General features: G+C 39.9%; 1 protein-coding gene across 3 annotated transcripts; it reads left to right on the forward strand.

The window, feature by feature from the left end:
• Positions 1-6,141: 6,141 nt before the first annotated feature.
• Positions 6,142-8,819, forward strand: ARF6 (ARF GTPase 6). 3 transcript variants are annotated; one of them, XM_081939485.1, is made up of 2 exons: positions 6,142-6,555; positions 6,676-8,819. In XM_081939485.1, the coding sequence occupies exon 2, from the start codon at positions 7,147-7,149 to the stop codon at positions 7,672-7,674; it is 528 nt and encodes a 175-aa protein (XP_081795611.1). In that variant the 5' UTR covers positions 6,142-6,555; positions 6,676-7,146; the 3' UTR covers positions 7,675-8,819. The 3 variants fall into 3 exon arrangements, with proteins under 3 accessions (XP_081795611.1, XP_081795612.1, XP_081795610.1); XM_081939486.1 differs by having other exon boundaries at positions 6,142-6,549; XM_081939484.1 differs by having other exon boundaries at positions 6,142-6,476.
• The last annotated feature ends 2,658 nt before the right edge of the window (positions 8,820-11,477 follow it).

Below are 11,477 nucleotides of genomic sequence, written 5' to 3' on the forward strand. Positions count from 1 at the left end.
CAATAAATGCTCAGCTTCACCCAGTTGCCCCGATTCTATCCTGAATTAAGGACTAATTAAGGGACTAAAGTAAAAGTAGAAGTTCCCCTCGCATATATGTGCTAGTTGTTCCCGAGTCTAGGGGGCGGTGTTCATCTCCGTTTCTTAGCCGAAGAGCCAGCGCTGTCCGAAGACATCTCCGTGGTCATGTGGCCGGCATGACTAAACGCCAAAGGCGCATGAAACACTGTTACCTTCCCACCAAAGATGGTTCCTATTTTTCTACTTGCATTTTTACATGCTTTCGAACGGTTTGGTTGACAGAAGCTGGGACAAGTAACAGGAGCTCACTCCATTACGCGGCACTAGGGATTCGAACCACTGAACTGTCAACATTTCTGATCAACAAGCTCAGCATCTTAGCCACTGAGCCACCGCGTTCCCTGTGAATTAAGGGACTACATCCATGATGGCGAACCTATGGCATGCGTGCCACAGGTGATACGCAGGGCCATTTGTTAAGGCACGCGAGGCATTGCTCTGTCAGCTCCAGCGCGCAAGCGCACTCTGGCCAGCTGACTTTGGACTTCTTTTAAGCCTCCTGAAGGCTCCACGGGGCGAAAAATGGCCCTGCAGCCAAACCAGAAGTTTGTTCCTGAACTTCCAGATTGCCTGTAGGGCCAGTTTTTTGTGCTCTGGAAGCTTCCCTGAGGGCCTCGGCGGGGGTGGGGGTGGCTCTTTTCTCCCTCCCCACGCTCCTAGAAAGCCTCTGGAACCTGGGGAGAGTGAAAAACTGGTCCATCATGAGCCAAAAGTGGGAGGGAGGGTGGGGGTCACATGAATAGCATTATGAGTGTGGGAACCCCAGCGCACACACACCCTGCACTCCCCCCGCTTTTGGCACGTGATGGGGAGAAAGTTAGCATGGACTACATGGTGGTAAAAAAAAAAAAACATCTCTACTAGAAACCCAATTTTGTACCACAATAGATAATCCAATTCAGGAGCTGGGTTTCATTGGTATAGGCAATCCTTGACTAACAACCGATTGCTTAGTGATTGAAATGAAGACAAACCCTGCAAAAAGTACTTATGACCCGGTTCCAAGTGCTGCACACATACGCATGTGATCACCCAACTGCATTTTTGTGCTCTGGCATCCGGTGTACATTTACAGCTGTTTGCAGCTAGGAAATTGACAAAACATTCCAAAAGAAGCGAAGAAACAACCATATTGTTGCCAAGAAAATAATACAAATATGTCCAATAAGGATCCAAATTTAGCTTGAAGGGCACATTATCTTTTTTGTTTTGTTTACTTTGCTCTGCACGCAGAGGTTATACCGTAACTTGTCTAGACATTATATTAACTGTATGATTGGATCTTCAACCTCCTCTGCTTTTGATTTTTCTGTCAATTGTGTATCAATTTTATATTTGAGTAGGAACTTGTTTATTTTCCTAGGCTCAACTGATCCAGCAAACTTAGCTTCCCTGGGAGCTGGGATTACTGGCTGTTTGCTTCTTGCCTAATGGTTTATATCATTTCCTATCTGTCTGAAGGTGGGAGGTTTATATCATTTCCTATCAGCCTGAAGGTGGCAGCAAAGAACAGAATACTAAAATAGTATCACTATATGATACCAAATACCGAATCATACAGGAGAATAAGAATACTTTTTTCTGAAGTTCACCTATGCATAAGTTAAGTCAGAGGCAACTGTTCTTTACATATCCTTAAGTAGTCCAGGAGCGATAATCTTCATGCTGTTGCTGGCTGAGAAATTCTAGGAAGTGAAGTCCGCACATTTTCAATGTTAAAAAGCACTGCCATAAAGACTAGCGTTTATTCTGATCCAAATTAAGACAAGTAGGGGGTGGACAATCATATATAACTGTGATGGCGAACTTATGGCACGTGTGCCAGAGGTGGCTCACAGAGTCCTGTCTGTGGGCACGTGCACCATCAGCAGTTACTCTTCTGATTTCAGGTCTTCACGAGTGCCAGAAAACGGCCCGAAAATTGGCCTGAAAACGGACTGAAAAACACCCAAAAAACAGGCCAGTTGGTCTTTAGGTTTCCGGTGCTCCAGCACATGGGAAGTCCAGATGGCCAGCATGCATGCCGGAAACCCAAAGACCAGCTGCCCGGCGCACTCATGCACCCCGGCCAGCTGGCCTTTGGGTTTCCAGCGCTCCGGCGTGTGCACATTCACATGCATTCCAGTTTGGGCACTCGGTGCTGAAAAGGTTCACCATCACTGATCTATAAGCTGCTTCTTAAGTACATTTGTCAATTGTTTATTGTAGCATGGTTTCTTTTTGGCTTTGTTCTAATCAACAGATCTGGAATTCTATGTACTCTACTTGAGTCTCTTTTGTGGCTGAATGGCCAGTATTGATCAGGACTTTGTGGAGAATATTTCATAGTACATGCAGAATTTATTCTCTGCTTCTTGCAGACTTAAGAACCCTGGGAAACAAGTTTAAAGTAGCCTGAATGACTTCTGGGCATGAAGCGCAACTGTTTCCTCCTGATCTCACCATGACTTTCGTACAGTGCAGGATTTTTATACCATGATTTGCACAAAAAGCTTAATGGGTGGATGTACTCACACTAAATCAAAAATATGCAAACTATATTATAGCTAAACAGATGAGCGCTCTATGATTAATATGTAGTATTTAGCCATTTGGTTAATTATAATTAGTGTATTGTGTGAATACAACAAGCATCATAATCGCTTGCAGATTTCATAAAGCCATGCCTTCCGATGCAGGAAGTTTGGTCTACCTCATAGGGCTGTCACCCAAGAGGTTCTCGGTTTTCAGGCATTGGAACTAGTTGTTTAAAAAAAAATCCCAGAATCTTTGGTCAAGAGGCAAACTCAAGTGATAGAAACTTGCCTATATTCAAGTGATTGGCGGTGGGGGGTGTTGCCTTAGTTTTATAGAACCCCATCATGTTATGAAAAACCCTGTTCTATTCTTACTTCACTGAGGCCTTTTACATTTTTAATCCAGCCAAGTACTTAGATCAACTTGTGATTTCAAAATATCGTAAAATCTTATTTAGCTGTGTTTTGTTGTCGGAAATTTTGCAAGGTACATGGAGCTCATAACCTCCCAGCTAGAAACTGGGAGACTTCTATTACTACTTTAGGCATGAAGGCAGGTGTATAACCTTGGGCCAGTCAATCTCTCTCTGTCCTAGGAAATAGGGTTGGCAAATCACTTCTGAAAAACCTGCCAAGAAAACTGCATGGACTAGTTAAGACAATCATCAAGTACCAACACTGACTGAAGGCAAAAAAGGGGGGAGTTCTTTTGGTATATCTGTTCTTTTGGAATATCTGTTTCTAAAAACAGACTGACCAGTTTACCTCACTAATGACTTTAAACATTATCTAGCTACCACTATGCTGACAGAGCAGCAATGGGACCAGCTTTATACATTAGTGCCCTGATGGCATGAGAAGATTCTTCAAAGGAAATGTGACACTTGGCTTTCAATCAGGTTAGGATGATAGGGCCTAATATTTGGATTTTTTTTCCTGCAGCTAATATAGCCAGCTTTGATTATGTTACAATTTATATTTTTTTCCACTGAGGGCTCCTAATTTATGGCTATACATTTTAATACATCACTGTTTTTATCTTTAAATATATATTAATAATTTAATTCGGTATACTATATGCCATATAGTGGTAAGAAGTGGTAGGGAGGTTCAATATTCAAAATAAAGTAGCCTTAGAACCCAGAGGTTTTTGATTGGCCAACAAAGATTTAAAATTATCTGAATTAGAGCATACCTTTTTTTTCCAAATACTAAAGTTATCCAAATGAGTTTTTACTAATCTCTTTTATTAGCATATCATGAAAGTTCAAAGACAAAGCTCAACCTGAAGCCATCAAATGACCTAGCAAAATCTATCTGAACACTTCCTACTTCCCACGTTCTGCTATATAGTAAGGTGACCAACTGTCGTCCTTTAGGGAGGACAGTCCTTCTTTTGTAAGTTCTGTCCTCCCTCGAAAAGTGTCCTCCTACATGTCCTCCTTTTCGATATTTGAAGACTAATCTGTTGTGCGTTATGTGACGTATTTGTATTTGACATGACAATTCGTCAAGACTCGGTATAGTGCGGTATAAGACGTGATTATGAGACGCATGCGCTCCGCACAGGAGACCTTGAGAGAGAGCGCTGTGTGCATGTGGCTTTGTTTACTTCTTACCGAAACACAACACGGCACATACGCACGCAGTAGACTCACGGCACGTCGGCAATTGACTCACAGTCATTATTTCTTTCTCAGTGAATATTCAATTATACAGAGGTAAGTACAATTCACGTTTTATTAAACAGTTTTTAATGGTGGTTTTTTTACTTCATCACAAGTATATTGAACAGATATTGAATCTTGTGTTGAATCTTTATCTAAAGAAATGCTAGACATTAAAATAGACGACAATTGTCTCTTTGAAGAAATTAGAAGACAATGTATATTTAAATTCTGAAAAATTAATACAATGGGAAAATCAACATGTTGAAATTGATAAAAGATGGGTGGATATTTTCAGCCATTTCAAAAATGAACATATTCCATGTGAACATTTATTTATACTTGTTCAATTTACGTTGTGCTGCTCTGGAACTAATGCAGCAGTTGAAAGAGTTTTTTTCAATTGCCAATGATTTTTCGACAAGTGAGAAATCGAGATTGAATGTTGATACTCTAGCTGCAGCACAGGATATTTCTTGTTCAGATATTTCCAATATATTGTTAGAAGATGATACATTGACAAAAAATATTAATTCAATGGAAAAGTACTCATTTAAATAATAATTAACAGGCATGTAAGCATAATTACACTATAAAATGTTGCAAATGTTTTTATTATGCATATATCATATTTTAGTGTATTATTGTTTCTTTTATTTACGATATATTTTTTCCAATTTATTTGTCCTCCTTTTCATTGTAAAAAAGTTGGTCACCTTATATATAGAATAGATGAACTTTAAGTGAAAATTCTGTTTTAAAATAGTTTTTATTAAAATATTTACATATTTAATGAGAAATGTATTCAAAGAAAAAATATTGTAAATGAAGACACAAAGAAAAAAGGAGATAGAAAAAAACAGAAAGCATGAAAACATAGAAAAAAGTGCCTTTCAATCTTCTCTTAGCAGTTATATGTACAATTCTAATTCAATTTCTAAGATTACATGAGTCCCTTATTTCTATAACCTTTCTAATCAAAACCGTAAGTCCTCAAATCATTTTCTTTTTTACGTAAAAAAAAATCCATAAGAGGTTTCCAGTCCGCGGTTTCAATATTAGCTGTTGCGTGTTCCCACCCCTCCGCCCCCGTTTATGAGCCTCCAATCAACTCAAGCGTTGTGATATTTCGAATGGTCTAATAAGAATATTTTTATTTTATGGAGTTCGCAACGCTGCTGTAAGAAAACCAGTGCAGAAGAGGAGATGCAAAAATCATATGCACGGAAAAGAAAATCTCTTTTCAGGTACAAGTTTTCAGAAAACACAAAGCCGGGAAAAAGTTTCACGAAATCAGTTGCAAATCAAAGCGGAGAGAATTTTCAAACTTCAAACGCAACTATTAGATCTGGCGTGTGCCGCCAATGCAGTTCCAAAAAACCCAAATAAAATTATCAATCCCATCCCTATTCTTTGCGATCCTTACGCCACTTAATCCTTTTAAAATGAGTTTAGTGCGCAAGTCCTGACGCAGATTGTCTCACTTTAATTTGTACAGAGGTAGCCGTGTTTCCAATGTTACGCATACTCTTATCCCAAACCTATCTCAAACAGAATTTTCTACCAAGCATGCGCGCTATAGCAAGGCCACGCTAGGTTAATGACGATAGTGCGCTTGCGTAGTTTTATGTCGGGCAATTGAGGTGAATTCTGATCGTGTGTTTGTCTTGTCCTTCCACGATTGGCTGGGAATGCAACTGCGCAAAAAAAGGGGCAAGACAACGCACGCGCAGATGAAATTTCTGACAAGTGGTGGGGAGTGCCACGCATGCGGATTAGGGGAGGTTACCCCTTAAAAAAAGTTTAAGGCTCTTTGGTCTCTCTCGTTCTCCTGTAGCACTTGCGCAGTTGACTCCGGGCGGAATTTATTCTTTTGCGCATGTTCAAGAAAATTCTGGCGAGCCTGCGCATAACTAAGGTGAAGCCGGAAAACTTAATTGAGCAGTCTTTACGCATTCATTCCACGGAGCGGTGTAATGCCCTCTTTCCGCCCTCTTAGACGCGCCTTCCAGCCTGCGTCTGCTCATTCCCGTCGCCGCCGAGAGAAAAACTCGCGCGTGCGCAGTGCTTTCTAAATTCCCGGTAACCCTCCTCCCTCGCTTGTGGGCGGGGCCGCCTTTCGCAAGTATCGGTCGGCCGTGGTGCGCGCCTGCGTGTTGGAGACGGTCGCCGCGAATCAGTCAAGCCAGGCAGTGAGTTTGTGAAGGAAAGGGTAAGGCGGGCCTTTTTTCCCTTTCCGGAAAGGCGGGCGGGCGGACGGGCGGAGGAGCCGGCGCGGACTTGAGGTGACTGTACGTGAGGGGAGGGTTGGCGGCTTTCCTTTTTTTAAAAAAATTCAACGTTGCACCTCAGAGATCCTTCCTCTGACTGACTGTGTTGCCCCCCTTCCCCCCACCCTCGTCTCTTTACAGCCACCCACCGTCGCTCAAGGGAGTCTCGGAACTGGAAAAGAAGGGGGGAGACGCCCAGGCCCGCCCTGAGTGGGACTGACTGAAAGACGCCGGGCCCTCCCGCCCTTCCCCATGAAGCCCCGCCCCCTTCTGAGCCAGCTCCGCCCCGCTTCTCTCGGAGGGGTCTCCAGGAGGGTCCTTTCGCCCCTCCGGTGGCAGTAAACTGCATTAAATCCTCCCCACCTTCTCCTCCTTCCTGTTGGGGCCCGTCAGGGTGGTGCTTCCCCTTCGCCACCTTTTGTCCTCTCCCATCGCTTGCTCTCTTAGCTCAGATTGACTGGCTTCCTGGTAGTGATTGTAGTAAATACATTTCAGCTTGCATTTGGCTTCTATCCAGCAGCGTGGTGTGGCTCTTTTTTTTTTTTGTCACTGGGTGTAACCACAACCCTTCTCCATCTTCTTGTGGATGCCTGTCTCTCTACCGCTACCATCATGGGCAAGGTACTGTCCAAGATCTTTGGCAACAAGGAGATGCGGATCTTGATGCTTGGCTTGGATGCAGCAGGGAAGACCACCATCTTGTACAAACTGAAGCTAGGCCAAGCGGTCACCACCATCCCGACCGTGGGCTTCAATGTAGAAACAGTGACTTATAAAAATGTCAAGTTTAACGTGTGGGATGTTGGGGGCCAAGATAAAATCCGGCCTTTGTGGCGGCACTATTACACAGGCACCCAGGGCCTGATATTTGTGGTGGACTGCGCTGATCGGGACCGCATTGACGAGGCTCGTCAGGAATTGCACCGTATTATCAATGATCGAGAGATGCGGGATGCTATCATCCTTATCTTCGCCAACAAGCAGGACCTTCCTGATGCCATGAAGCCACATGAGATCCAAGAAAAACTGGGCCTGACCCGAATCAGGGATAGGAATTGGTATGTTCAGCCATCCTGTGCCACCTCGGGTGATGGACTCTATGAAGGGCTGACATGGTTAACATCTAACTATAAATCCTAATGATTATTTTAAACCATGACAAACTGTTACTAGTCATTAAGAGAGTTAGCACGCATAAGGAACACTGTGGCTTCCCAGAAAACAATGATTCTCTCTACTAAAAAGTTCAGAAATTAAGCATCCATAGGATTTTAATGATTGCTCACCTCTTCTCCAATTACCATTCATTCCTTCTGCACACTTGACTGCTTCCCAGTTAAATAAAAAAATTGCTTGGTGTTAAGAAATGCTCTAATCTTTAACTGTTAATGAACAGAAGCGTTAATTTCTGTGGCAAACTTCCAGCAATGTGGGTTGGGAGGGAAGACACACGTTATAGCTTTGCAAAATATTTTTTCTCAAATGTTGCAATGCTTTGACTTCATTTATTTGGGTTCTGGGGCTAAATGTATCATTTCTTTTAAATGTATGCTTTCGGGTTTGATAGTTTTCTCCCTCATTTATTTTTGCTGTAAATTTGCTTCTTTTTGCCATGATGCAGAATATGTTAGGTCTCTGTTATCTAGTAAAATGAAAACCACTGTTAATGAATTAACTGCATTCTGTCCTCTTTATGGCAAGAATCTAACTAAGAAAAGAAATAAAATTCTGAATTCTTTTGGCTATTGATAATAAAAGTAGCATTTGAACATATGGTTGCACATTAGAACCTGATATTAGGTTATCTGGCCAATAACTTCAGAATATTGAAAGTAAGTTGTTATATCATGCATGTTTAAAAATGCAAATAAGTTTCCATTCTAAATAGTAACCTTATGCAGGATATGAGAATGGTGTTAAACCGCAGTTCCTGTACTTTGCAATTTGTTAGCTTTTCAGCTGCAATATTAGGTAATTGCATTATTTTCCAGTTCTAGTGCAAAAAAAATCTCATTCCATGAAATGCAGCAATAATTTATAAGCATCGCTGTGACATGCAGTTTTTTAAAACACAAAACTTGAATGGTTAAACTATTCCTCTCAACAGTTGAGACAGGATGGCAGTATCACAATTGGACTTAAAAGCATCTCAAGTAATAAATATTTTTGGATCTTTAACTTGGCTTAATGCAGCTTTATGAACCTGAGAGGTTGGAAGGAACCATCATCTGCTTTTGTGTAATTGTTAAACTTAAATGCATCAAAATAAAAGAAGGATGTGAGTGGTTTGTGGATGCCACTAAATTAAGTGCAACAACTGAGTGGATTTGGAAAACTTGGCCCTTTGTACACAAAATCACGTTGAACATATGCAGGCAGATACAGGCAAGTTCTACCCTTTCATTCTGGCAGTACTTTTACTTTGTCTTTTGGATGTCTACATTTATAAATCCCTTTGGAAGGGTAGCTAATGATTGGGGTGGAGAGTGAGCAAATGACTATGAATGTAAACTTCCGTGTTATTTTTTTTTTAAAGCAATCATTATTTTGCCATATCTCAGCATTCAAATTACTGATTAGTTGTCAGGGGAGATTATTGTGAATTCAGGTTAGCATAAAAAATTCAATGAAGTATTAATACTGGGTGCAAAAATGTAACACAGCTGGTTTTTTATTCAGCCTTAAGGATTAATTTTGGATTTCCTCAAGGAGTAACACTCATCTGAGGAATTTTAGGAATGTATTGCTACAAACCCAGAAGAAAATTCCAATTTTCTAAAGGGTATCTGTTTAAATTGGGGCATTATACTACACTTCAGTGTTTTTTCTATTTAAATCGTGAGCTAAAGCTTGTACCAAAGATGTTTGAGGGATAAAATTATATTGAATTAGTTTCTTAAAACTCAATGCTTAGCATCACTCAACAGAAAATAAAGCCTAATTCTAGATGAATCTATAAACAATTTTATTATAAAATCAGTGAAATTAATCTCAATAGAAAATGCAGTATTCCTTCAGAAAATAATCTTTTAAAACATAAGATGAGAACAACGAACTAAATTATTACAGTATGATTGTGTTAAACACAGAAATGTCCATAAACAATTGACTGTCTTCTGGAATAGCTAAAGCCAAGCACAAAGTAGTTGCCTAAACTGGAAAACTTGAAGATCTGTTACTGGTTCTCAAACTTTCGTATAACTAATTGCAGTGAAATAGGTGGGTTTACCTTTGGTATAGAGTTTGTAGTACTTTTCTCCAAATGAGGCAGAATCAAATCTTCATACAAATGTATTAAGTTGGATACATAACTTGTGTATGTCATTTAATTTTGTTCCTCCGGGTATGCTGATTCTCTATGGTTGAAAAGAATACTTTCTGCTTTCCCCTTTAAATCAACAGTCTTGGATGAAAATCACAGGTGTTGAATGAAATATGTGGCAAATAGATCAAATAATTTTTGCTACTGAATAAAATGTACAAAAAATTATAAGCGTCCTTTTCCAAAGAAACAAGGTTGTGTCTTTTCTGTGGCTCAAAGTAGCCATAAAAATGGCTTTAGATATTTATCTGCAGCTTGCAAGATTAAATGCAATCTGCTAGAGTTCCACTCCTTTAAAAAATCAGTACATACAACTTCTGTGTTCATGTGACTTATAAAGTACAACTAAATACATTTTTGAATGGCGTTAACTATGTTTGATAAGTCTGTAGACTGTGATCTCCCTGAATAAAGTAAACAGGATTTTTGTGTCTGCAATATGGTTGTAGTGTTGGTAAAAGAACTAATAAGCAGAAAATAAAACAATTATACAGCACATTTTTTCTGTTATATTTCAATGGGGAAGAACATGTTTTTTAAATGCTTGCTTTTCAGGTTTTGTATGGTTTACGTTCAGAGTTGCCTATGAGTAAAGGCTGGTATTAGGGATTTGATTAATTAAAATGTAGCTTTTTCTGTTCTGGTTAAACAACTTAAAACATGGGAACCTAACCTTGCTTAGCAAGTAGCAACATAGGGGGAATCATGCTTGAGCTGGGAAGCTAAGCAATGTCAGGCTTGGTTAATAGTTGAATGCAAAACTACTAGAGATTACCAAGGCTGTAAATTACAATAGGAAGATGCAAAAAACATCCTGGAAGAATGGCAAACAACTTCCTTATTGTTGCAAAGTATCTCCTATAGTCCCTTGCTATTAAACTTATGTTTTGATGATAGATTTGTATCCAGAAGTCTGGAAATAACCAGGTTGACTATAACTATTCTGGAATTTAAGAAACCACATTTCACCAAGCCAGGCCATTAGCACATCTATTCATGGTTAATAATGGAGTATCGGCAGCAATGGCATCCATGATGTTGATGAAAAGTAAATGATATGTATGATGGTGTCACCATGGAAATGTCAAAAGTTATGTTCTTGTGTTCAACACTGCAATGCAAATTATTTTTGTATTGTCTTTGTGAAGTCACCATCAAAGTCTGCAGAGCATTCAGACAATATTTTTCCCCTGAGCTGTAGTTAGTCTGCTCTCAGCAATGCACATTTTCTGCCACTGAATTCACCCATTCATCTTTCTTGTTTTATCTTTAGGACAGTGGTTATGTTCTCATCAAATTAGGGTACTAAGACTATTAGTTTTAGAATTGTGCTCAAATATTAAAATAATGAAACAGTAATCATTGAAAGTATATTGGAAAATCAAAGATGGGTGAGTTACAATAGACCTAAAGGTGCTTTTTCAAGAGGCAACTGGATTTTCTGATTTTTCTTTGAAGATGTTTCGCTTCTCACCCAAGAAGCTTCTTCAACTCAGAGCTGAAGAAGTTTCTTGGATGAGAAGTGAAACGTCTTCACAGAAAAACCAGAAAGTCCAGTTGCCTCTTGAAAAAGCACCTTTGGACAACCATGACCTGGATGACTAAGAATCTCCATAGATAT

This window comes from Natrix helvetica (assembly GCF_964273705.1).
Source record: "Natrix helvetica genome assembly, chromosome: 1".
Classification (NCBI taxonomy): Eukaryota; Metazoa; Chordata; class Lepidosauria; order Squamata; family Natricidae; genus Natrix; species Natrix helvetica.